We start from the raw sequence: 26,475 nt of genomic DNA on the forward strand, positions 1-26,475 counted from the left end.
TTTTTTTTTTTTTTTTTTTTTTTTTTTTTTTTTTTTTTTTTTTTTTTTTTTTTTTTTTTTTTTTTTTTTTTTTTTTTGGTTTTTCGAGACAAGGTTTCTCTGTGTAGCTCTGGCTGTCCTGGAACTCACTCTGTAGACCATGCTGACCTCGAACTCACAGAAATCCGCCTGCCTTTCTCAGTGCTAGGATTAAAGACATTTCCCCGGCTGAACAGTAATATTCTGACCTGTGAGATAATCATTCATAAGTGGCTCAATTTATACTTGTTATGACTATATTTCCCACTCCTCAATAATTTGGTGTATTAGTGACTAAGACCATAATTATTAAAAATTACTAGGAGAAAAAAAAGTAGATATGCTAGATATCTAAAATAGTAAAATAGTGTTTGTGTTGTTTTTTAAAAAGAAAAGTGTGTGTGTGTGTTGAGTGTGGGTGCTTATGTGCTTGTGCTCCATAGTTGAGGTCTCCTTAACCGATCTTTGCTTTATTTATTATTGAGGCGGAATTTCTTGCTTAGCCCAGAGTTTGCTGACTTGGCTAATAGAGCCCACTTTCCTGGTATCCTATCTGCTTTCCAATGCTTGGATGTCAAGGGGACACCGTGCCTGCCTGGCTTTATGAGGGTTTGAGAATCCAGACTCAACTCCTCATCTTGATAGCACGTGCCTTACAGTTCTGTACTTTTTTTTTGGGGGGGGGGGCGGTTCGAGACAGGGTTTCTCTGTAGCTTTTGGTGCCGGTCCCAGAACTAGCTCTAGTAGACCAGGCTGGCCTCGAACTCACAGAGATCTGCCTGCCTCTTCCTCCACTCACAGAGATCTGCCTGCCTCTTCCTCCCGAGTGCTGGGATTAAAGGCGTGCACCACCACCGCCTGGCTCTACAATTCTGTACTTATGGAATAAATATGTTTATGGGCCTGGGTGTGGTAGAGTGCTTGCCTAGCATATGTGAAACCACATAAACCAGCTATGGTGGTGCATGTGTGATGGAGACAGCAGGATCAGAGGTTCACGTTCATCTTCAGTTACGGGGAAGTTATGCCGGGCGGTGGTGCCTCACGCCTTTAATCCCAGCACTTGGGAGGCAGAGGCAGGTGGGTTTCTGTGAGTTCGAGACCAGCCTGGTCTACAAGAGCTAGTTCCAGGACAGGCTCCAAAACCACAGAGAAACCCTGTCTCGAAAAACAAAAACAAACAAAAAACAGTTACATGGAAGTTAAGGCCAGTCTGGGATTCATGTGACCCTGCTTCAAGAAAACATTAAAAAGCCAGATATGCTGGTCTTTGCCTTTAAAACCATAACTGGGGAGGCAGAGGCAGGCAGATCTTTCTTTTTTTAAAAAAGATTTATTTATTATATATACAACTTTCTGCCTCCATTTATACCCACACGCCAGAGGAGGGCGCCAGATCTCTTTACAGATGGTTTGGAGCCACCATGTGGTTGCTGGGAATTGAACTCAGGACCTCTGGAAGAGCAGAACAGTGCTCTTAACTACTGAGCCATCTCTCCAGCCCCGGCAGATCTTTCTTAAACCAGCTAGGACTACACTAAATGCATATCTTCAAAATAAGCAGCCAAAAAAAAAAAAAAAAATAGTAAAGNCTTTATCATGGTGGGCAGCATGGCAGCGTTCAGGCAGACATGGAGCTGCTACATCCTCTTTCTTTCTTTCTTTCTTTCTTTCTTTCTTTCTTTCTTTCTTTAAATATATATATACTCTTTTTTATGGTTTATTTAACTTTATTTTATGTGCATTGGTGTGAAGGTGTCAGATCCCCTGCAACTGGATCTTCAGACAGTTGTGAGCTGCCATGTGGGTGCTGGGAATTGAACCCTGGTCCTCTGGAAGAGCAGCCAGTGCTCTTAACCACTGAGCCATCACTCCAGCCCCAGGGAATCCTTTTTAAAGGGAAATGACAATATAATAAATGATAGTTTCCATGAGATTCATAGTTCCTAACTAAAGTAGTTAATTAATATTCTGACAAAAGGTAAATTGGGAAGAAAGGGCTTAATTTACCGAGAGTTGAGAGGAAGTGCAGTCATCAAGATGGGGAAGGCATGGCAGCAGGAGTGGGAGGCCAGGAAGTGGGGCAGATTATAAAACCTCCAAACCTGCCCTTGGTGGCATATTTTCTTTGGCAAGCCTATTCCATTTAGAAGTCCCACAACTTTCCATATTCAAACCACGACATAATGAAACTAAAAGTACTGGTTATTTTGTTGCTGAGTGAAATGATCTATCCTTTAGAAATTGTAGGCATCAGAAATAAGAAATTTATGAATTTTTCTTATATATACACTCTTGCTTTGATGTGACCTTGGGTTGTTGGTAGATAATTCCCTTATGCGTTCTCAAAAAAGATACTCATTCATTTGAGACAGTATTGCTATGTCGCCTATGCTGACCTTAAATGCTCCATCCTCCTGCCTCAATCTTTCTAGTTGTAGTTTTACACTTGTACCACCATATCTGCCTTCAAAAAGGACTTTTTGAATGCATACAGTTCCTTAATCAGAAACATGGTTGAGGGGCTGGAGAGACAGCTCATTAGTGAAGTGCTTAAGGACTTGAAATTCAAACTCTCCATCCTGCCTCTAGCTCCCAGGTGTTCAAGGACAAGAATGTATTTCTAAGCATGTGCCACTATTCTTTTATAGGTTTTTAATGTAAGTCTTTTGCTTATAGCATTTTTTTTTTGTTTTTGTTTTTCAAAACAGGGTTTCGCTGTTGTTTTAGAGACTATCCTGGAACTAGCTCTTGTAGACCAGACTGGCCTCAAACTCACAGAGATCTCTGCCTCCCAAGTGCTGGGATTAAAGGTGTGCACCACCATCACCTGGCAAACTGAAGTTCTTGACTTTTCCCAAAGGTTGAATATATTTCATTTATTCTATATATTAAGAATAGCTTGCTTTGGGACTGGTGAAAATGACCCAATGCCTACAGTCTCTTGCAACCAAGACTTATGACCTGAGTTTGATATCTGGACCTACATGGTAAAAGGTTATGCCAGGAATCGAACCCTTATCTTTGAACATAGCAGGCAAGCATCTACCTCAAGAAAAATAGAAGAATGTCATTAACTTTATCCCAGTTATCTCTGTTCCTTTTGCCAGTTTATTTGTGCCTAAGAGAATTTCTTCTATAGAGCCAATAAATGTGCATTTTACTTTGGGCTAATGATTAAGACCATTACTTTATCCTGGTCTAGATTTCATAGACATTGGTGTTTTGTTTTTTAAAGAAATTAAGCTGGGTGTGGTGGCACATGCCTATTATCCCAGCAGGATTCTGAGGAGGTTTGTTTTGAGTGTTAATCCTGTAAGGGCTATATACCAAGACTATGTATGTCTGTGTGGGTATGAAATCCCAGTGCTGGGAGGAGTTGAGGAAAGGGAGTAATATGATCAAAATAGATTGTATGATATTCTCAATTTATATGTATTTTTTTAATATTTATTTATTTATTTATTTATTTATTTTTAATGCAATATTCTATGCAGGCCAGAAGAGGGCACCAGACCTCATTACAGATGGTTGTGAGCCACCATGTGGTTGCTGGGATTTGAACTCAGGACCTTTGGAAGAGCAGGCAATGCTCTTAACCGCTGAGCCATCTCCCAGCCCCTATATGCATTTTTTAAGGAGGGAGAAAGAAGATATTAAAATAGATAGGAAGGCACTCTGGGTAAAATTTGCTTGGTACACATGGAGGAAAAAGAGAACTGCATACGGGAAATAAATAAATAATGTAAAAAAAAAGAGTAAAATAGATATGTGGTTTTCTTTTATATTGGGGCTTGAGAGATGGCACAGGTTCAGACCCCTTACTGTTCTTAGAGAGGGACCTGGGTTCAGTTTCCAGCAGCACCCGCACCCACATAGTAGATCAACAGCTCCAGTTCCAGGGGATCCAACACCCTCTTCTAGTCTAAGACCCCATAGCCCCACACAGTACACATACATACATTTGGACAAAACTCATACCCACTTAAAAAAAAAAAGAAACAAAAACTGAGGACCATAGAGTTGGAAAGCAACTTTTGCCTTATTCAGTGAATCGTACCAAAGATAGGTTGATTAAATATTGGGCATCTCCCCAGGCTCTTGTCAGTATGTTTATGTTAACATTTATAATTTGGTTTGTATTTATGTAGAAACTTGGATGCTGAGGAAGGCACATATTTTGCAATACTGTCCTACTGATGGCAGCAGGTCTGTTAAGCAGTGGAAATGTTAGTTCTTGTTACTTTTTGGCGGGAGGAGTTGGTTTTGCTTTCTAGAGAGGAAAGTAGCCCAAGATTTTTCTAACTTTCTAAGTGTTTTTGAGAGTTTTATATGGAAAGAAAAATAATATATTCCCTATTCCTACAAATTCACATTATCTTTGGGAAAAGAATTGAACCGTTCTCACTCAGGTCTGTCTTCTTCCCACTGTACCTCGTCCCCCTCTGTCTCCAATAGCTGTGCATATTTTTATCTTGTTTGCCTCTCCCTTCCCCTGACAGCCTGGCCCACCCTTCCTTTTTCTTCGTTCTTCTTCCCTTTCCTCTTTTTCTAAAGCATGATATCCTTAGATCCAAATTCTGATGTCAGGATACCTTTAGAACATATATGCAGGTTCAGCTTAGCAGCCCATTAATGAAATGTTTTTTTGTACTTAGCTCCTTCACAGTCAAAAATTTCAAAGAAAGCACAATAAAATAAATAATCCAGACCCTCTGTGAATTTTCCATTTTTACATGGCTTACTTTTCTTTATTTACTCTCTCTTTAAATACTTTACCCTTTTTTTTAAAGCATTAACTTTATTGTCTATTTTTTTTTTCTCTCTCCCAAGCCTACATATAGCCATCCAACACTGTGACCCATTTAGAGGTCCTCTATGTCTGAATCTGTCCTATTGTGAATCTGTAATTCTTTATTATCCAGGAGCATTTCTTAAAATGTTAAGCACTTCTTAAAAACTTAAGTTGCGCCATGTAGAGGTAAATACAGTACATCCTGTTTCCTGCACAGTCTAAACCTTAACTGTGCTGTTATTATGATAATTACAATAGTTCCTGCCTGAGATCAGCAGAGTTCAGCATGGCAGAGCCAAGCCGCTTCTGCATCATAGCCGTTTGGTGCCCCTGAGCCGTGCACAGTTCCAGGCACACAGCAGTCCACATTGCCATCAAGCAAGCCGTAGCACTTTACTCCAAATGCTCCATTCCAAAGCTCTGACTCCTGCAGGAGCCAGACAGAGATTGTGATGGTGGCACAGCCCAGGAAGTTGCGTTTTAAAACCACAGCTCTTTTCCTGTTGCGGCTGCTGAGTCAGGGAAATTTATCTACAGCACGCCCTAGCAAACAGCAAAAAGCTGTGTTAAACTCTGTTTTTTTTTTCTGCATTTAAAATTAAGCTCACTCAGGTTTTTTAAGTGGATTTAATTGGCCACGTTGGGCTCCGATTTGTAGTGATGGAGGCGAGCAGGCCTGCTTTTCGTCCAGCCCAGCTCCTGCACGGCTAGCTTAGCTCCAGAATACTTACACGGAAACTGTATTCATTTAAACATTGCTTGGCCCATTAGTTCTAGCCTCTTATTGGCTAACTCTCACATCTTGATTAACCCATTTCTAATAATCTGTGTACCACCATGAAGTGGTGGCTTACTGGGAAGATTCTAACCACCATCCGTCTTGGGTAGGAGAAGCATGGCGACTGCCTCATTTCCCTTCTTCCCAGCATTCTGTTCTGTCTACTCCACCCACCTATGTTCTGACCTATCAAGCCAAGCAGTTTTCTTTTTTAATTAACCAATGAAAGCAACAGATAGATAGAAAACACTCCTACATCATCCCTTTCTTTGAGACAATATCGCTTTAATAAGAAAACACTCCTACATCATCCCTTTCTTTGAGACAATATCACTTTAATAGCCTCAACTGGCCTGGAACTCGCTGTATAGACCAGGCTAGCCTCAAATTTATGGCAATCCTCTTGGCTTTGCCTCCCAGTCTCCAGAGTGCTTTAATTAGAGCCCATTATGTCCTATTCACATTTAAATTTCTAAATTACATTTGTGTGAGTGTGTATGTGCACATGGCTCTTGTGAAAGTTGGAGAACTTGACACAGTCAGTTCTCCACTTTGACCATGTGAGTCCTGGGGGTCGAACTCCCAGTTTCCAGGCTTGTTGGCAAGTGCCTTTGAGCATCTCTCTGGTTTATTAAATGTGTAGCTCAGGCTGACCTTAAAATTGTGATCCTCCTGCCTCCACCTTGTATGCCATCATAATTGGCTTTTTTTTTTTAAATGAGTTTTTAGGTATTGTTTATAAATTACCATGTGATGTTGTTTGTTGACTCTAACATCTATTGATCTTTTTGCAGTTACATCGGAGGTCTGAGATTGTTGCTACTAGCTCTGGTGATTTCATCTTGAAGACCTATGTAAGACGAAACAAGACTGACAGTTTTAAAACTTTGAAAGGCAACCCGATTGGACTTAACATGTTAAGCAACAATAAAAAACTGAGGTACATTTAAAAGTAGAATCAGTTCTTTAAAAATAGAAAGATTGATGTGTAGATATTATAGAGAAGGTAAAGGAAAGTTTCTACTTTGTGACTAGAGGCCTTCCCTACCCCATTTCTTCTGAATTTGTCAGTAAAGCCAGGACATTCCTTAGATTCTTTGAATCTTAAAAAAAATTTTTTTAGACATTCATGCATTCATTTCTTTATTGTGTATGTGTACATGTGTACACGTGTACATACATGTCCCATGATGTGCGTGTGGAGGAGGTCGGACAACAGTTTGAGGAGTTGAGTTGTTCCTTCCCCCATGTGGGTTCTGTGATTGAACTCAGCTTTGTTGGTTTGGTGCCACTTGCCTTTACCTACTGAGTTACTTAGTAATATTATTTTACTGCACACAGCTTTTGTGTGCATGCTCAGATTTTAAAGTGTTATTTTGTCAGTGTGTATGTGACTTTGTCTGTACAAACTTTTATTTGCTTTTGAATGTGCAGTGAAAATACACCAGCTGCAGCGATATGCTCTGGAACCGTAGTTCATGGCAGGCGCTTCCATCATGCTCATGCACAGATACCAGGCGTCAAAACAGCAGCTCAGAGGTAAGGACCTCATTACCTTGGACTATAGCATTCCCTCTTTTTAAGTATTTTTTTAATTTTTAAAAAGTTTTTTCACCCCTTTCATGTGTAGAACTTGGCAGTTTTCACTGTCTGAAGAGTTATATCTCCGACAAAATTCATGACTTGTTATACCTTATTTTATGTTTGCAAGTCACATTTTTGTGGAGAATTTAAAATAAGAACCATTTGCTGTATTACTTTCTAGGTCTAAGAAGATACTTAATGAAACCGAGAAATAATAATGATCTAGCTTGACCTATCCTACTGGTAGTTGACTTAAGGAGCAAAACTAATTTTTATTAGTTTTCTTATTTTTAAGATTTCAGAGTTTCAAGCAAACCCTATTAGTTTAAAGTATTTGGTCATATTATAATAAATTTAGGAGTTTTCACTAATGTTGAAAGTAGTGTTTCATCCTTAAAGCAATGAAAATAATGGTTGGGAAAAGATTAGTCTTTTAAACAATTTTTAGCTTTTTCAGAATCAATTTTAGAATGTTAATATTTCCTTTCAATTGATTCAAGATTCTTAGGCCCTTAGGCTCTTATAACTGTTAACATTTATTTTGTATACAATGTACACAGCGTTATTTATTTATTTGTTTGTTAACTTATGTGGTTTTTTTTTTTTTTTTTTTTTTTTTGGGACAGAGTTTTCTTTGTAGCCTTGGAGTCTGTCCTGGAACTTGCTCTATAGACCAGGCTGCTTGAACTCTGCCTTTCGAGTGCTGAAACTAAAGGCGTGTGCCTCCACTGCCTGATATATTCTTTATTTTTAAGCTTGTTAGTAAATTTTTTTTAAAAAAGGATGTTTCAAGCCTTAGAAACTTGCTACATCTGATGCTTATGTAGATTTACTACAATAAATCTTTGACAAAAATCTTTAAATTTTTCTCATAATTTAAGATGACTAAATGAAAGCTTGCTTTTCTTAAATATGTTATTGGAGTTTTCACATAAAGTTCTTAAGAAATTCAGTTCAATAGACAGAAGTTACTGTTCACACCAAAAATTTACTTTGTTATAATGCAGGGTACACTAACAAATCAGGCTCTCAGGCCAACATGGGGCACTAACATAAGGATAAAGGATAAAAAATAAGATGTGTGGTTACACAAAAAGATTAAAGTCAGAAAATTGTGTTTTGTTTTATACTAGGTCTTTGCCGTATTGTGTCTTTTAATGTGTATTGCTGCTCATCTCTGAAAATGATAAGATTTAGTTGGTAAGAGCTAGTGTTTATTGGTAAAAAATACTCTTTTCTAAAAAAGCTGCCAGAATTAATTCCTATCCCAAGACAATCCTGAGTCAGAATACCTGTCCAGAACGCTTAGAGGCAGTAAGGGAAACACATTCAAGATTCTGGTGGCAGCACAGAGTCCGCTCGTTTGTCTCAAATCTGTGTAAGAGAAAATATGACTTGTCTTTTAAAGAATTTTGAACTCCAAAATCAAGTCATTTAAAGTTCTTCTCAGTTTTATTGCTTCAAAAACAAAGGGATTTGTATGTTGCAAAACAGATATAGAAGAAAACCGTGTATTGGATGATTAATATGCTAAATCCGTCCTCTCAGATTGAATCTAAGAATAATGGTTAAGGACAGGAAGGCAAATAAATGAGTCCAGATGTGCTGGTACATGCCTGCAATCCCAGCACTTAGTCAAGCTGAGGCAGCAAGAATGCCTTGGATTTGAAAACATCTCCAACTAGAGAGTTTAGTGAGGGCTACTGCAGGGGGAGGCCCTGGGCCCTAACCACTACTGCACTGCTCCAACCCTAGGGACAGGGACTAGGTGTAAGTTCAGTATTTCGGATATGCAAACTGCTTATGAGAACAGCATGGCATAGAGCGGTCCTGCAGGAGGATGTCATACAGCAAACAGCCTTTGAGAGCACTTCAGAGGCCTAAACTGAAAAGAACTTTTTTTTTTTAATGATTTCTCCTAAATCTTAATTTGAAATTAAAAACTTACCAGTTTGGTAGTTTACAGCACATTTTTTTGGAGAGAGTGATATGGCTTGTTTTTTTATGTCAGACACTATTTTAGTAGTTTGTAGTTTTTAAGGAAGATTTATAGTTTAGGGGGGAAGCTAGTTGTCAAATATTATATCAGATTTGTATCATTTGGTGGAGATAATTTACTTTCTAATCTGTTTTCTTACTACTGTTCCAAAAGTTGTTTTATATATAAAAGATAGGCTCATGCACTGACAATGCTAAAGGAAATTACGGAGGAAAATGAGCTGCAAGTATTTAAAAATCTGTCTACATTACTGCTCCACTCCACTTTTAAGCAGCTTTAAAAACTAACACTTTTTATAGTTGTATGTTTTCTTTTTAGTTTTACTTTTAAATCATTATTTTCTTAGCTTTCTTTTAAACTTTGGTTAGAAACTTTTAAAGGGGAAAATAAATAAATGTCTTTAAAAACATGTGTGATCCAGTGGGATGTAGCACATGTCTTAAAGTTACCACTTAGGAGCCTAAAGTGTAGGGTCATTGGTTTGAGGCTAGCCTTCATTGAGACCTATTCTCAGATAATATATATATAGTGTTTCATATATATATGAATCATACTCAGAAACTGGGTCCCAGAATAAGCAAGATTTAATTATTAATGGATGGCTCTACCTGGGATGTTTCGAAATCCTAAATCAAGACATGAATATCAGAATTAAATCTGTTTATTTTTATCTTTTTATTTTCATGGTTTTGTTTGAAGATTTTTTTTTTAATCATGTGTGTGTGTGTGTAGCTATGTGCACATGAGTCTAAAAGTATTCAGAGACCAGAAGAATGTGTTGGATCCTCTGCAGCTGGAGTTGTAGGCAGTTGTGTGTCCTTGACACGGGAGCCAGAAATTAAGCTTGGGTCCTGTGTATGAGCAGTATCTGCTCTTAACCACTGAGCCATCTTTCTAACCCCTCCTTTTCTTTTTAAGACCACTAGCACAGCTTTTGTTAAAAGAAGCTTTTTTTTCTTTTGCCGTTTTGTATGAAATGGTTCAAAAAAAGAGTATAAGTTGACACTTTCAAAGTCCTGCTTTATTAATAACTTCCACATGTTTAATCTATTTTTATATATGCATGTACATCCTTCTGGTGTGAGCTTTGATAGTGTATACATTGAAGCTTCTTGTAGAATGTTGTCATTTGTAAAGTAGACGTCATGTGTATGTGTAGACGTGTGTGTATGTGTGTGTGTGTTGCTGAGGATGGAATCCAGGGCTTCCACTTCCACCAAGACATCCTGTCTTTAAAATGTATTTTTCTCAAGGATAAGGTGGTAATAATTTCTCTTCCTGCCTCTCAGTTTAGTGGAAAGAACCAAACCTATTTGCTCTATATTCTACACTTTTTGTTTTTGTTTTTTGTTTGTTTGCTTGTGTTTTTACAGGTGAGTTTTAAAATTCTTTTTAGAGTTTTTGTTTGCCTCTTGGGATTAGCAGTACGACGTTAGAAGTGTGTCACTTTTAGGTGTTTTAATGTTTCCTGGGGCTGTAGCTTCCTAAGGGAGATAGAAAGCCAGCCTGTGTTTGAGCCTGGGTATTTATATTTCCTTGACTTCAACAGAAATGCCATGTTATCATTTTTCTGTCATCTGACAGATAAGTTTTCTATGAGTCTTGAGTAGCAAAGGTACACTTTCAGATCAATTAGTGTAGATATATTGTTTCTTCACTGTTGAAAACTGTTTTCATGTGTCATTTATTTATTTACTTATTTGGTTTTTGTCGAGACAGGGTTTCCCTGTAGCTTTGGAGCCTGTCCTGGAACTTGCTCTGAAGACCAGGCTGGCTTTTAACTCACAGAGATCCACCTGTCTCTACCCCCCAAGTGCTGGGATTAAAGGTGTGGGCCACCTCCAGCCAGCCTTGTAATATGTCTTTTGCTCATCGGTTACTTTTTACTTAATTTGTTAGATTGTACTGTTGTTGTGTACTTTAGTGGAAGGAATGTAATACAGTAGTTTTAAAATTTTGTTACTTGTTTTACTTACAATTTTTGAACATTAATCTTTTATATGATGGAGAGCAATAATTTCAGAATGTGAGTTTTATTTTATTCTAAATTGAAGACTATAGTTTTACTTTTCTGGAGGTGCCATGAATTGTGGAGAAATGTAGAAATAACTTTTACACATTGGACTTATGATAAGAGGCCATGGTTATAAACCTAGGCTTTGTCTTGTGTCCTAAATAACATATAGTATTTATTCTAAGACTGCTGTGTAGTTAGAAACTTTGATTTTAATATAATAAAACTGAAATTATTAGTTTTTTTGTAATTTCCAGGAAATACCATTTCTTAAATGATATTTATGACTGTCATAAAATAATATGTCATCAAATACTTTAGGTAAACCTCTTCTGAGAATTTTTAGTTTTATGCATCCATATCTTCCTATTAAATATTTGACAACTTATTTTATGTTGACCAAAATTGAAAAAAATTAATAGTTAACATATAGTGTATGCAAAATATCATTAAAACCAATTACTCCTATTAATAGTTTGCCTTGTTGACTGCAATATGACAACTGCAATGATATACATACCAACAGTGAAGTCTCCTGCTTACATGTTTTTTCTTTTTCATGTTTTAAGCAATCAGGACCGCAAAGAAAGGTAAGCTTAATGTTGATGAAATTAGAACATTGGTGTAGCAGTAAATTATCAGCTTATATGCTTTGAACAATACCCTAAAGTGGAGTTCATCACAAAGCTTACTATTTTAATTGAAGGAAACCTATTCATAGTACATTGTGATATTTGGTGTGTGGGTAATGTAATGTTTCAGTCTAATTTTCAGTGCATGTATATGGCATGGATGGTTATTATTTATTTATGCTGATGTCTGACTAATTTTCTTTAAAAATAAAATTTTCAGTGCCTTAACTGTAAAGTTATTTGCAGTTAAATCACCCAACTCTTTCTAGCAGGATTACTTGAGTAGCCTGAGTTATGAAGAGCACAGGATGAGTGAAACAGCAAGACCTGTCCATAGCTTGGAACTCACTATGTAGATCAGGCTAGCCTTGCTCATAGAATTTTACATGCTTTGTAAAAATGGACTGGGAGACAACTTTTTCTTACAGAAATATTCTAAATGAAATATGTAGATATTGCTGCTTTTTGAGTGTGAACTGAATTTGTTGCCAAGAAGAGTGAGGGGGGAAATGGTAGTTTTAGAATAGAGAAAAGTGGTAAAGGTTACCTTAAGACTTATTTATTTATTTATTTATTTATTTATTTATTTATTTATTATATGCACAGTGTTCAGCCTCCATCTATGCCTGCAGGCCAGAAGAGGGCACCAGATCTCATTACAGATGGTTGTGAGCCACCATGTGGTTGCTGGGAATTGAACTCAGGACCTCTGGAAGAGCAGTCAGTGCTCTTAACCTCTGAGCCATCTCTCCAGCTAAAGGTTACCTTAAACAGGAGGCTAAAGTTGGCCAGGTGTGGTGGCTCACAACTGCAATCTCAGTATTTGAGAAGCTGAGGTAGTAGAATCCAAGTTGTACAAGCTCAGTCTGTGCCACGAGAGACTTTTACAAAGGGAAAGGCAGTTAGTGCTATACAGAGAAACCAACTGGGCGTCGTAGTGCACTCCTTGCTCCAACAGTCAGGAGTGGTTGGTGGTACTACCCCAGATATCTGGGATACATATGGAAACATTTTTATATTAAGCTTAAGGATTTTTTTTTTAAAGAAAGAATTTCTTTGTGTGCCCCTGGCTGTCTTGTGCACCCCTGCCTCCTGAGTGCTGCGATTAAAGGTGTGTGCCACCACCACAGAGTTAAGGGATATTTTTATGTTTGCATTTTATTTTAGTATAATTAAGAATACTCATTACAGATGGTTGTGAGCCACCATGTGGTTGCTGGGAATTGAACTCAGGACCTCTGGAAGAGCAGTCAGTGCTCTTAACCGCTGAGCCATCTCTCCAGCCCCCCAAAAATCTTTTTTTGAGATGGAGTCTCTTGCAGTCTATGCTGGCCTTTAACTCACTATGAAAGCGAGGCTGACCTTGAACTCCTGATCATTCTGCCTTTCCAGCTGCTGGGATTACAGGCATGTGCACCATCTAGGCTAGAAGCTGAAAACATGCCCTTCAAAAAAATTAATTTTGAGCATTTAAAATTTATTTTTTTAAAAAATTTTTTATTGAGAAAAAGAAAAAAAAGTTTCCGCCTCCTCCCAGCCTCCCATTTCCCTCCCCCTCCTTCCACCCTTCTCCCCCTCCCCCCACTCCTCTCCCCCTCCCTCTCCTATCCAAAGAGCAGTCAGGGTTCCCTGCCCTGTGGAAAGTCCAAGGTCCTCCCCACTCCATCCATGTCTAGGAAGGTGAACATCCAAACTGGCTAGGCTCCCACAAAGCCAGAACATGAAGTAGGATCAAAACCCCGTGCCATTGTCCTTGGCTTCTTCTCATCAGCCCTCATTGTTCGCCATGTTCAGAGAGTCCTGTTTTATCCCATGCTTTTTCAGTCAGCTGGCCTTGGTGAGCTCCCACTAGATCCGCCCCACTGTCTCCGTGGGTGGGTGCACCCCTCGTGGTCCTGACTTCCTTGCTCTTAACAATTTCATAAAATGTAGTATGAACTGATCCACCCAATATCTTGCCATCCATCTCTCTTTCTCCCTCTGAAGCCCTTCTTCTCCTTAACAAGTATCTATTTCTTCCTTTTGTCCATTCCCCCATCCCTGTGTCCCCCATGTCCCGTGTCCACCCCCTTGTGAGCATTTAGTTAGAATTCCTTGCATGAGCACAAGTGAGGGGTTTTCATTTTTTGCACATACAGGTCTTGTGTAGGTAAATTCCACTGCTCGGAGTTTATGAGTGCAGCTACCATCTTATGTCTAGAAAATACATTTCATACTGCTAGTCCCCATTCCTCAGCTCTTTCATTCTTCTGACACTTCCCACTGAGCCTTTGTGTTGGGGGGTGAGGGGGGGAGAAGGAGTGTGTACAGATGTCATGTTCAGCTCTAAACACTCAACAGGAACCTCTTAACACTGATCACTTCTGAGTCTCTGCATCAAACTGGCATTTATTTCAGACATAAACTTCTCTGAACAGGGCAGAAGTTAGCTCTGTCCTTTGGGTATAAACATAAATATTTAGAAAGCAATTTGATACTATGTTTATTTGGCAAACCAGCAGCAGTAGGTCACTACTATGACCTATGACCTCCCCAATCAAGGGCTTTTGACTAGGTCATTAGTATCAGGCATGAATTCTCTCCTGTGCAGAGGACCTCAGATCTAACCAGCAAAGAGCTGACTACCCCAGTAAGCTTCATTCGCTATTAGACCAGTGGGCCTGTCCTGCCTGACTGATTGGCATTGTAACTAAAAGGTTCATAATAAGGTATTGTCATTTATATGTCATTCAAGGAAGATATTGCTTTCCCGTACTATGAAAACTAGCTAGCAGGGCTTCTAGGCCTTCTTTCTTTGGTTCAGTGTCTTCAAATATCGCAGATTGGTTTAGCACTCTGTATAGTGAAATGACCTTGAACTTTTTTTGGGGGGTGTGTCTATGTATCTTCCTGTGGATTTGGGCACATGAGTGCAGGTGTCTTTGGAGGTCAAAAGCATTGTCTCAACTTTTCCAGGAGCTGCATTTATAGGTGACTGTGTGTGGGGAGGGTTTGGGAGTTGGGGGTAGGTGTGTGTGTGCCCGCTGGGAACAGAATTTAGGTCCTCTGCAAGGGAAGTTAACTTTTTACTTGCTTTTAACTGCTTTGCCATCTCCAGCCCTAACCTTGAACTTCTGACCCTCCTCTACATCCTGAGTGATAAAATTACATACATACATACATACACACATGCATGCACATACATACATACATACATACAATATACAGCCTCATGCAGGCTAAGCAAACACATTCCACCACTGAGTTAAATCCCCAGTTTTCCCTTTTTAGTGGTACCATTGCTACCACTGTGAAAGGAAAGTCCTTTTCCCTACCTTCACAATTTATACCATCACAAAATTTAAAATCTCGGCAGAGTAGAAATTGTTTACATGTTCGGGCTGTTGCTCTAGTTATTGTTGCTGGGATTCAATTCTAAAGTTGTCATTTAATAATTGTGTGGCTACAGACCAGTTAATCTGAACTCAACAGAAATCTGCCTGCCTCTGCCTCCCAAAGTGTTGGGATTAAAGAAGTACATCACCACCGCCCTAGCCTCTGTCTCCTCTTTTAATAGTATTTTCTTTGTCATTTTTATTTAACTGCTTTGACTTCTATGTGTAAATATTAAATCCTTGAAAGAATATTCACTTGTGTTCTATTTAATCAAATGAATTGCACTGCTCTCTACTAAATAGAAACTATAGTAAACAATAGTGTGAGAATTTGTGAGTAGAATAGCTTCTTTGATTTCCTGCTTATATAAAACAAGAGTATTTTTAGACATTTTTACATAATGTTAAAAAGTATCTCTTAGACCTCCTGAGTTAGTGCTTTTTTTTCCTTATGTAGTGATTTCTCTCAATACTAGCTACGGAAAAATTTTGTTCTTTCTCAGACTTAGTATACTTATATATACTACTTAGGACACTTAGTTACTGAAGTTATATTTAGATTGTATGTCATAGGAAGTATGGTAGTTTATGATTGTACTCCCAGCACCAAGGCAGGAAGATTGCAAATTCGAAGGCAGCCTATGACACATAATGAGACCCCTTTGAAATAATGATAATTGTATATTAACTTTGACAGAGTAGTTTAATATTTTAAGAAAATGTCTTAAATATGCCATAATGTCCTATGCAAGATAAGACCAAGACATTGCTTGTTCTATAATTGATTTATGTGAAACATTTTTTGTTCTGATTTAACATTGTCAAGATCAAACTTAACATTCATTTTTTGGGGGTTCATTATTCATCTTACTCATTCATTACCTTTTAAATAATGAAAAACATGCAAAAATAAATTGATTTGTGTTCATTTGCATAATTTTTTCAAGCTGATATGTGACAACATTTTTAATGTGAATTTTTTAAACTGGTTAAATTTCAAGAGAGAAAGGTCTAGATTTTGTATTTGAGGCCTAAATATATAGTGTCCAAACTCATTGCTTCAGAAGCCAGCAAAGGTAGTGCCTGAAATACCAGCCACTTGAGGCTAAGACAGAGGGTCCTTTGCATCTGCATGTTTATGACTGTTAATGAGGCATTTCTTTCCAAAAAATAGAAAAATTCAATTAAACAAATGATTGCCTTGAAAACCCCAGTAATTTGAATTTGTTTATTGAATGTGTGTCCCAGCAGTCAGTCCACTGTTGTGACTCTGGTGGATGAACAATTTAAATGAGATAGCACCACTGCTGTCTAGCTGTAGTTTTATTTTCCCAGTGCAGTTTATTTTATAGCTCCATTTTTTAACATGACAAGTTATGGTTTCTCTGAATAAATGTAATGTAAGTAGTCCTTTGATCTTGTCGTTTTGAAAACTCCATTTCCTATTTGAATGAAATCATACAAATTTCCTTTTGTAGGAAAGAATATCCACCTCATGTCCAAAAAGCTGAAAACAACCCTGTAATGTTAAGTCATGTCCAAGGTGTAGGTAAGTGTACAATTTCGTTTGCTACTCTGAATGAGGAATGCAAATTGAGAGACTATAGATAGTAACTTTAGAATAGTCTCCAACATAATAGAAATAATATTGAAAACCATACTTTATGGCAGACTTGAGATTTTTTTTATTTTAAACTGTCTTATATTGTCAGGATTGTTGCACAATCAGGTGAGTACAGTTTGAAATCTTTTTGTTAAAGGTCCAAGTATTAATTATAGATTATCTATAACTTAAAATAGTTTTATAGTTTTATATTAGATTCTATCAGTTTTGTATTAGTGCAAAAAAATTATTTCACCATCAAATTGATTTTCCTTATATAAAACAGTGAATTTTTTTTTTGATTGGTTTTTGTTTTGTTTTTTTTTTTGAGGCAGGGTTTCTCTGTAGCTTTGGATTCTGTCTTGAACTTACTCTGTAGACCAGGTTGGCCTCAAACTCACAGAGATCTACCTGTCTCTGCCTCCTGAGTGCTGGGATTAAAGGCACATGCCACCACCGCCTGCTATTTTAATTATTTTTAAGGGGTATTTGGGGATATGTGTCATTGGGCATGTGTGCAGGTCAGAAGACAGCGTTGGGAGTCTTCCCTCCCTTCACCTTCTTGAGGCAGTCTGTTTTGTTGTTTTTGCCACACTGTGTACTCCAGGATAGCTGGCCCCTGAGTTCTCAGGCAACTCTCCTTCCCACTGTATCCTACCATAAGGAGTGCTGGGATTATAGATGCAGACCCCAGGATATAACTCTAGTGGTTGAGAATGCACTGCAAATGCTTTTACTTTGTGAGCCATTCTGCCAGCTCAGCATTGTTCTGTTTTAGAATAGATTCTTCTTCTTCTTTTTTCTTTTTCTCTTCCTTCCTTCCTTCCTTCCTTCCTTCCTTCCTTCCTTCCTTCCTTCCTTCCTTCCTTCCTTCCTTCCTTCCTTCCTTCCTTCCTTTCTTTCTTTCTTTTTGTTTTTTTTGAGAGAGAGTTTCTTTGTGTAACAGTCCTGGGTATCCTGGAACTCACTTTGTAGTCAGGCTGAGCTTGATTGAACTCACTGTCATCTGAGATCCACCTGCCTCTGCCTCCCAGGTGCTGGGATTATTAAAAGTGTACACTACCACTGCCCAGCCTCATTTTTTTTAAAGATTTATTTTGGTTAATTTTAACTTTGTGTGTGTCTGGGGTGGGGAGGAGCACATGCATATGCATGGATGTCCATAGAGGCCAGAGGCTCAGATCCTAGAACTCGAGTTACAGAAGTTGTGAGCTTCCTAATGTGGGTGCTGGAGCTTAGCTCTGTCCTCTTTAAGAGCCATTTCCATAGCCCCTCTAAAGGATTTCTTAACATGTGTTCTCCTTGTTTATAGAAAAGGCTTTGCTTGTTTTTAAACATGATGATTCCTAGTGCCAAACTTTTGTACATGCATTGAGTATACCTCTGTTGTGTAAGTGAAACACTTTGATGCTCAGCTGCATCATTTTTCATTATCATGTATTATTATTCATTTGAAATTTGAATTATTATACTTTACAGTGCATAATTACGTTAATAAATTGAGTTTAGCAATAATGACCATCTCCAATGTCCATTCTGTTACACCCCTCCCCCCCTTTTTTCCGAGATAGGGTCTTTCTGTGGCTTTGGAGCCTGTCCTAGAACTAGCTCTTGTAAACCAGGCTGGCCTTGAACTTAAAGAGATCCGCCTGCCCCTGCCACCTGAGTGCTGGGATTAAAGGTGTGCACCACTACCGCCCGGTTACACTTCCATTCTTTATTGAACTCTGACTCCATTCTACTTGCTAAGTCAAATGCATTATATTTATTCGGTACTCATATCCTCTTTCTTGTGAAAGATCCCTCTAAATTCAGATTTTATACCTTTACTTTATAGAGAAGAGCAAGTGGTGTCATAGAAGCATTGACTTATTTGCCCAGGCTTACAGAGATAACTATGGCAGCTGGTTTGAAACCCAGGTCTGTTTAATGTCAAATCTCTTACTCAGTACAAAGTTACTTTGATCTTGCGAGAAGAACAATACAAATACTATCTCTATTTGACAGATGTGTTACAGAGCGACAAAGTGATTAGACCCACTAGTAATATTTTAGGTGTCATTTAGCCAGTATGTTAGAATACTTAGTTTACCCAACAACACTCATTAATGTTCAGCAGTATTCACTCAGCTGGGCCCTGTAGCACACACCTTATATCCTAGTTCTCTGGGTAGAGGCAGATGGACTTTTGTGAGTTCAAGACCAGTCTGGTCCACATAGAAAGTTCAGGCCATCCAAGGCTAATAATAAGACCGTGTCTCAAACACACAAACAAAAACTACCCAACAATATTCATTAAAGAATTTGAAATAATCTTTGGATTTCTTTGTGATTCACTTTAAAATAACTGTAGATCTAATTATCTATTATTATTACAGAAAAATTGCAAAGCCATTATAAAATAGTTTCTATTCATAATTGTCATACCTTTTAAATCAATACTTTTGTCAAAAGCAAAGATTAGTACAAGCTATTTACTTGTTTGTTTATTGGGATTCTGTTTGGCTTTTTTTTTTTTTTTTTTTTTTTTTTTTTTTTTTTTTTTTTTTTNGAGACAGGGTTTCTCTGTGGCTTTGGAGCCTGTCCTGGAACTAGTTCTTGTAGACCAGGCTGGTCTCAAACTCACAGAGATCCACCTGCCTCTGCCTCCCGGAGTGCTGGGATTAAAGGCGTGCGCCACCATTGCCCGGCTCTCTGTTTGATTTTTGACACAGGACCTCATTACATAAGTCAAGCCTCCGTAGTACCCTATATAATCTGCATTAGCTCAAACTAGTAATCTCCTGCCTTGGCCTTCTGAATGATGGGATTCATGGCATATGCCACTATAGGTCTGTCTTGTTATAAGACTATTTGCTAAGCTTGTTGAGCTTGTTCAGAACTAACCTGTTTTTCATTGATGCCTTTCCCACATTGCAATTAGTTGTTTTTTTAGTTCTGGATAATTTTGATGACTTCAGAAGAGTTGCTTTTGTACTTGGTTTGTGTTTGATGATGATGATGATAAGACTATCTCTGCTGTTTTTTCACAGCACAGAAATGATGTGCTTTTTTAGTGCATTATATCAGGGATTGCATGATTTTAATGTGTTTGGTTACTGGTGATGTTAGTTTTGATCACTTTGTTATATAGTAGTTTCTCCATAGTCTCTTCACTGCAAAATTACTGTTTTCCCTTTGGTACTTAGTAAAGTTCTCTGATAATGCTGAGGTACTGCAGATTCTGACTTTATCATTCATTGGTGATTGTTGTGGGGGATGGTGTTGAACTTTTCAGAAAGCCTTATATGACTCAACCTCAAACTGGCTATGTCAAACTTTGGCTTTAAGTTCCAAATCCTCTGCCTACGCCTCTGGAGTTCTGGTATTATAGAATTGCACTGCATCCATAGCTTCATTAGTGGGTCCTAATGAAGCTGTAATTCATTCATACAACAGTTGTTACTTGGTTTTTGTTTAATAATTTTCTGTTTTCTTCATTTATTTTTTATTTATTCTCTTTCATACAACAGTTATTACTTGATTCTTGTCTAATAATTTTGTGTTTTCTTTGTTTATTTTCAGGAAAGTTATACGCTGTTATTTGTAAGTCCTTATAGGCAGTATTTAAATTTCAGGATAATATTTGCATATTTAAATTATAAACTTTGTCAAGGGGAGAGGTATTTTTAAGAGAGTCTTGTATCCCAGCTATAGACTCTTGGTTTCTGTAGTGCTGGACATTGAACCCAGGGTTTTGTGCATGCCAAGTAAGCACTTGACCTACCAATTGAACAATTCCAGCCAAGGCTTTACTTATCTTGAGAGTAAGGAAAAATTATATTGAGATGCTACCTCTTATTTTTAATTATATTAAGGTAATGGAGCCTTCCATTTTCAGCCACTTTTGTGTTAGGCAGGTAGATATATGCTTGGTTATAGGATAAACTATGGTACTAGCATAATATTGCCTATAGTGCTGCATAGAGATCACGTGCAATTTTAGTGTTTTCTTTGGAGACTGTGTGTCATTAGTTTCTAGCATAGTTCCTGGAATATTTTTGTCTTTAAAAGAAATCACTGTGGTACCAATCAAATTTAAACTAGTGTATTCATTGCTTGCTTAGCCAATCATGTTTGTTGGAGATGACCTAACTGTCCATGTAATTGCCCTCGCAATGTATAAAAGGAGCCCGTGAGCTTCTCTCAGGGTTGCTGCCATATTGTTGTGTGACTGACCCCTAGATACAGAATTTGTTCTCAAGAAATAAATGCTCTTGCAGATTGCATGTGTGAGTGGTGGTCTTTGTGGAGTGATGTGCGGACCCTAACAGCTTATTTGAGTATCTTTATATAGAATAGTTTACTTGATAAGCATCAACTGCTGTTATAAATTTTTAAAATTTTTTATTTAGTCTTCTCTCATACAGTACACCCAGACCACAGCTTCCCATTCTCCCCATTCTTCACCATCCATTCTTTGCTCTGTTTTCCCTCAGAAAAGAAAAAAGCAGACCTCCCAGAGACAACCAAATTATTGCACAACAAGATGCAATAAGACCAGGCGCAAAGGCTCACTTTAAGACTGGGTGAGACAACCCAGTAGAAGGAAAAGGGTCCCAAGAGCAGGCAAAGAGTCAGAGACAACCCCCCTTTTCCACTGTTAGGAGTCCTACAAGAAGACTGTGCTACATAATCCTAAGATAATTTCAGAGAACCTAGCACAGTCCCATACAGGCTCTGGGATTGCTGATTTAGTTTCTGAGCTCTCACAAACCTTGCTTAGTTTATTCTTCAAGTTCTGCTCAATCAGTGCCCTCTACCCCTCTGGTTCCCACAATTCTTCCTCCCCCTCTTCTGAGCTCTGAGGGGAGGGACCTAATGGAAACCTGGGTAATCTAATCTCTCTCTGTCTAATGTTTGGCCTTGGGTCTCGCATCAGCTGCAGGAGACAGTGAATGGGCTAGGCATCATTCTTTGAGTATAGCAGAATATCATTAGTAATCATTTTGTTTCATTTATTACTTATTTTTTGACCAATTATATTTGATTCTACCCTAGGTTTCTGGGCTATACAGCCTTGTGTTCCTGGTCATCTGGGCAGTGTCAGGCATGGGTTCCCTCTCATAGTTTGGTCATTGGTTGGATCCTCAACACAAGTTATAGGTCACCATTTTCTCAACATACCTTGCAGTCAGGACAGAATGTATATTAAAGTTTTGTGGCCAGTTGATGTCCCAGTCCTCCTGCTGGAAACCCTGCATGATTATAGAAGATGTCCACTTCAAGTTTTGTATCCTCCATTGCTAGGAGTCCTCACTAGGTTCCCCCTCAGAATGAATAGAGTAATCCCATCTAAAAAGAGGAGTTGTTGTTCTCACCCTTTAAGAATACTTACTGATCTCCATGAACGTTCGTTATTTTTTTCTGTTATTAGAATATTATAATCACTTTTTTAGTCATAGCATTGTTGATTTTTAAGAGCACAAGTATTTGAATTTTGCCCTACAGCAGTTCACAGTTCCAAATAACTTCAGTTAAGAAACAGAATCCTGCTTTAGTTGTGGTATCTGGGTCTTGTTTCTTTTTAGTGATGCTAATGAACACAGTATCATCTGCTTTAAACACACTGTATGGTAGTCATGATCTTAATACTTAATTTTGGTTTTGCAAAAGCATACATTTAACAGTATAAGTTATTATGGAAAATTAAAGTGAAAAATAATACCTTGGTTTAATAAAAAATTGCATCTGTATTGAACATATACCCCTCTGTTTTGTTTTTATTCACTAAACAGCATAGTAAGATAACCTCTTACATAGCTTATAGAGTATGTTAGGTAACATAGATAATCTAGAAGTGATATAGAGACAGAGATGTATAGATTATATAAGTATACTACACTATTTCTTTCAGGTAACAAGCATTTATTTACAAATTATAGTCTTAAGGAATCCTGTTATTAGGCCCCTCTCAGATACAAAGAGAAGGCCATATACTTATTTTAAATAGAATGCATACTGTTACACTGTACTTAATTAAATATTATTTGTATTTATGAAACATTTGCCAGAAAACCAATACATACTTAAACTGAATAATATGCACAGATCTTGTGTTCAGTTTATAAATTCTAATGAAACTTTTATATTTTACTGTGGATTTTCCTTTATGTTCATAATTGAGTTTAATAAAAAGAAATTTCAGTGGGGCCTGGTGTCACAACCTTTAACCCCAATACTCTGCAAGGTCATGGTCAACCAGGGCTGCACAGTGAGACCTGTCTCAAAATAAAATAAAACAAATATGAAGCAGATTTGTTGTTTAAAGGAGTTGAGGAATCCTTTGAGGATCCCTGTGTTTCTCAGTCTGGTCTGTTTTCTCCTGGGCTCGATTTTCCTGCCTTGGCCTTTCAGGTACTCATAACCCATATCCTATTGAGGGCCATGTTTTCAGACTTACTTTGCTGTAAATTAATTTTTACAAGGAATTCATTATATTCTGGACACCTATTTATGTACTTTCTGATCTAAAAAAAAGTCTGTGTTCTTTTTTACTCAGAGTGGAATAGTATAACTATTCCACTATAATATAATTTCCACAAAGTGAAAATTTCTTTAGAAATAGTAAAGTAAGCTGGGCGGTGGGTATACGCCTTTAATCCCAGCACTTGGGAGACAGAGGCCTGAGGATCTCTGTGAGTTCAAGGCCAGCCTGGTCTACTAAGAGCTAATAGTTCCAGGATAGACAACAGGTTCCAAAGACACAGGAAACTCTGTCTTGAAAAAAAACAAAAGAAATAGCAAAGTAAACTATCCCTTATTAAAGCCACTAACATCTAGACTAGCTTGTTTCTGTTTGTAACATAAGGGTAAAACTTTGATAGGTTTTTTGCTTTGTTTTTTTTCTGTCTTTTTGTCTTTTATGTCCTTTGGCTGTAGGCTAAGGCTTTAGGTTCTAAGTTTATGTATGTATGGCTCATTATCTGTATAGTAAAGGGTAATTCATTTTCAAAGGTCACATAGAAACAGCATCTCTTCCCCTAAATTCTCCCGCTTCTGCCTCCCAAGTACTGGAATTAAACGCATGCACCACCGCACCTCACTAATTTCATACTTAAATGCATCATATAGTTTTGTCTTCATGCAATTCATCAATATGCTAAATACATACTTGTCTAGTTTTTCTTTTGTAGTTTCTGGGTGTTAAAAAAATATATGACAGCCAGGTGGTGGGATACATCCCAGCTCTTGGGAGGCAAAGGTAGGCAGCTTTCTGTTAGTTCAAGGTCAGCCTGGTCTACAAAGTGACCAGGACAGCCAGGGCTGTTACACAAAGAAACTCCATCTAGAAAAACCTTATTTCTCATAGGCATATTGAAAACAATAGACTAGTACAAGCAAGTATTTTATTACTTAATGAATGCTACTATAAATACAAATTGGGTACCATGGCAACTATGGATTGATTAATTGGCCAGGGTGGGATAAAGGCAGTTAGTTTCTTAGCAAAGAAGAATGTGGATTCATCAGGTAAATTGAGTAGATGTTGCTTCATGGAGAGGAACATATGAGAGAGAATAAAACTGCACTGGAGAAATGAACCTCTGTGAGAAGAAACAGAGAAACAAGGCTGGCCTGTTCATGAAGTTTTGAAAACTTCAGAAGAGAAAAGGAAGCTGGATATGGTGGTATATGGCTGCTGTAACATTTGGGACCCAGAAGCAGAAGAAAGCACACAAATTTAAGGCTAGTCTGGATTACATAATGAATTCATGCTAGCCAGGTTAACATAGCTGGACCTCATCTCAAAAGGGGGTAGATAAAAAAAGAAATATTAGAATTATTTAGCAAAGTCGAGAGTCTGCCAATAGAGCAATTACATTGAAACATAATAAAGACAATTCTCATATTTCTAGGGCAATAATACATATCCAAACAACCACTACCACAAAAACATCTACAGATAGCTTAAGGGTCAGTTCTTTATCTAAATCTTTATAGCAAATATTTGAATTTCTGTTTTCTTATTAGTAATCTAAGAACAAAGTTAAGTTGGGGGAAAGGGCATCTGTGGTTTAGTATAGTATGTTTGTTGCCTTATTTCAACTGAATAAAACGTTTCCATACTGAGGAAGTAGTCTGCAGCGTAGAAATCTTGAGGGGGGAAAACCAGGTAAGAGTAGCATGCCTTAGTCTTAAAGGTCTTGAGTTTTGTTTTTTACATGTATGTGTGTGACTGTGTATGTGCATGTTGGTGTGTTAGTAAACAAGTCATTAGTGAACAATTTTCAGGAGTTCTCTTCTTCCATCATGTGGGTCCTGAGAATCAAATTCATGCCCACTAGCCTCTGATCATTCTTTATCATACATGTTTGCACACTATCCCATTTTAACTAAAAAATCAGTGTTTGAAAATATGGACTTTAACTTTTCTATAACAAAGATCATGAAGAACTTAATAAATTTAAGTTCAGTGCTTTTTACTCCTGTTTCCTTTAGATCGTATAATGAAGAAAACAGAAGAGTCGGAATCATATATAGAGCCTGAAATTAAGAGGAAAGTACAGCAGAAACGGCACTGTAGTACCTATCAGCTATCTCCACTTTCCCCTGCTTCAAAGAAGTGTTTGACCCATTTAGAGGTAGGTAGAGAACTTTATTACTATCTTAAAATCTAATTTTATGACTGTATGTGTACAAATGGCACTCCACTGTCTTGCATGGATCCATATCAAACCTCGAAAAACTTAAAAAAGAAAAAAGAGAGCTTCCAGACCCCTCTCACCCCAAAAAATGGAAGCCAAATGTAGCTTCTTGGTAGCTGCAGTTTTTTTTTTTCAGATAGGCTCTGTTTGCTGGTGGTGAGCAGATGCGCAACTCCTTAAAGAAACTTCCTGGGGCTGGAGAGATGGCTCAGTGGTTAAGAGCACTGGCTGCTCTTCCAAAGGTCCTGAGTTCAATTCCCAGCAACCACATGGTGGCTCACAACCATCTGTAATGAGGTCTGGTGCCCTCTTCTGGTGTGTGGGCATACATGGAGGCAGAATATTGTATACACAATAAATAAATAAATTTAAAAAAAAAAAACTTCCTGGTTCATGCTGGTAGAATGGAGGGATCTTTTTAGAGGTTCTTCTGTGGAGCACTTGAATGGGGTTTGCAGGCAACGTGGGCCAACTGCTTTTTAGAATTGGGGTGGTAAACATGGCTCCCAGAGCTGGTGGGTGGTAAATGGACCTCTGCCATGTTGGAAAGCTAAACAGGGTGGAACTGACAGCCAAAGTGGCTGCTCTGGTCCTAGCCATGCCTACTTAACAGTTCACAACAGTGATTTAAAAAGGATTATAGATATCCAATAAAGACAAATTCAGATAAAAATAAACCTCCCAATGGGTCACAGTGTGTTTAAAAAACATTGATAGACTTTAGAAACAAAAAGAAAATGGGTATAGACAATTATAGAAACAGTTTTATAAGTAAATAAATCTTTTTTAAAAAAAAAAAAAAGCCGGGCGATGGTGGCGCACGCCTTTAATCCCAGCACTCGGGAGGCAGAGGCAGGTGGATCTCTGTGAGTTCGAGACCAGCCTGGTCTACAGAGCTAGTGCCAGGACAGGCTCCAAAGCCACAGAGAAACCCTGTCTCGAAAAACCTAAATAAATAAATAAATAAATAAATAAATAAATAAATAAATAA

The 26,475-nt window shown here is 37.9% G+C and overlaps 1 protein-coding gene across 3 annotated transcripts in view; it reads left to right on the plus strand.

Annotated features, from left to right (window-relative positions):
- The window catches only part of Senp6 (SUMO specific peptidase 6), an 83,929-nt gene that overhangs the window by 19,166 nt on the left and 38,288 nt on the right, over positions 1–26,475 (plus strand). For 2 of the 3 annotated variants that reach the window (XM_050126446.1, XM_050126458.1), the window contains 5 exons: positions 6,386–6,531; positions 7,026–7,130; positions 11,758–11,778; positions 16,673–16,743; positions 25,279–25,421. In XM_050126446.1, the coding sequence (XP_049982403.1) occupies positions 6,386–6,531; positions 7,026–7,130; positions 11,758–11,778; positions 16,673–16,743; positions 25,279–25,421 (486 nt within the window). The remainder of the gene's footprint in view (positions 1–6,385; positions 6,532–7,025; positions 7,131–11,757; positions 11,779–16,672; positions 16,744–25,278; positions 25,422–26,475) is intronic. The other variant, XM_050126451.1, reaches the window with a different exon arrangement.

Source organism: Alexandromys fortis, unplaced genomic scaffold (genome assembly GCF_014885135.2).
Source record: "Alexandromys fortis isolate MF-2015 unplaced genomic scaffold, M_Fortis_MF-2015_v1.1 scaffold_22, whole genome shotgun sequence".
NCBI lineage: Eukaryota > Metazoa > Chordata > Mammalia > Rodentia > Cricetidae > Alexandromys > Alexandromys fortis.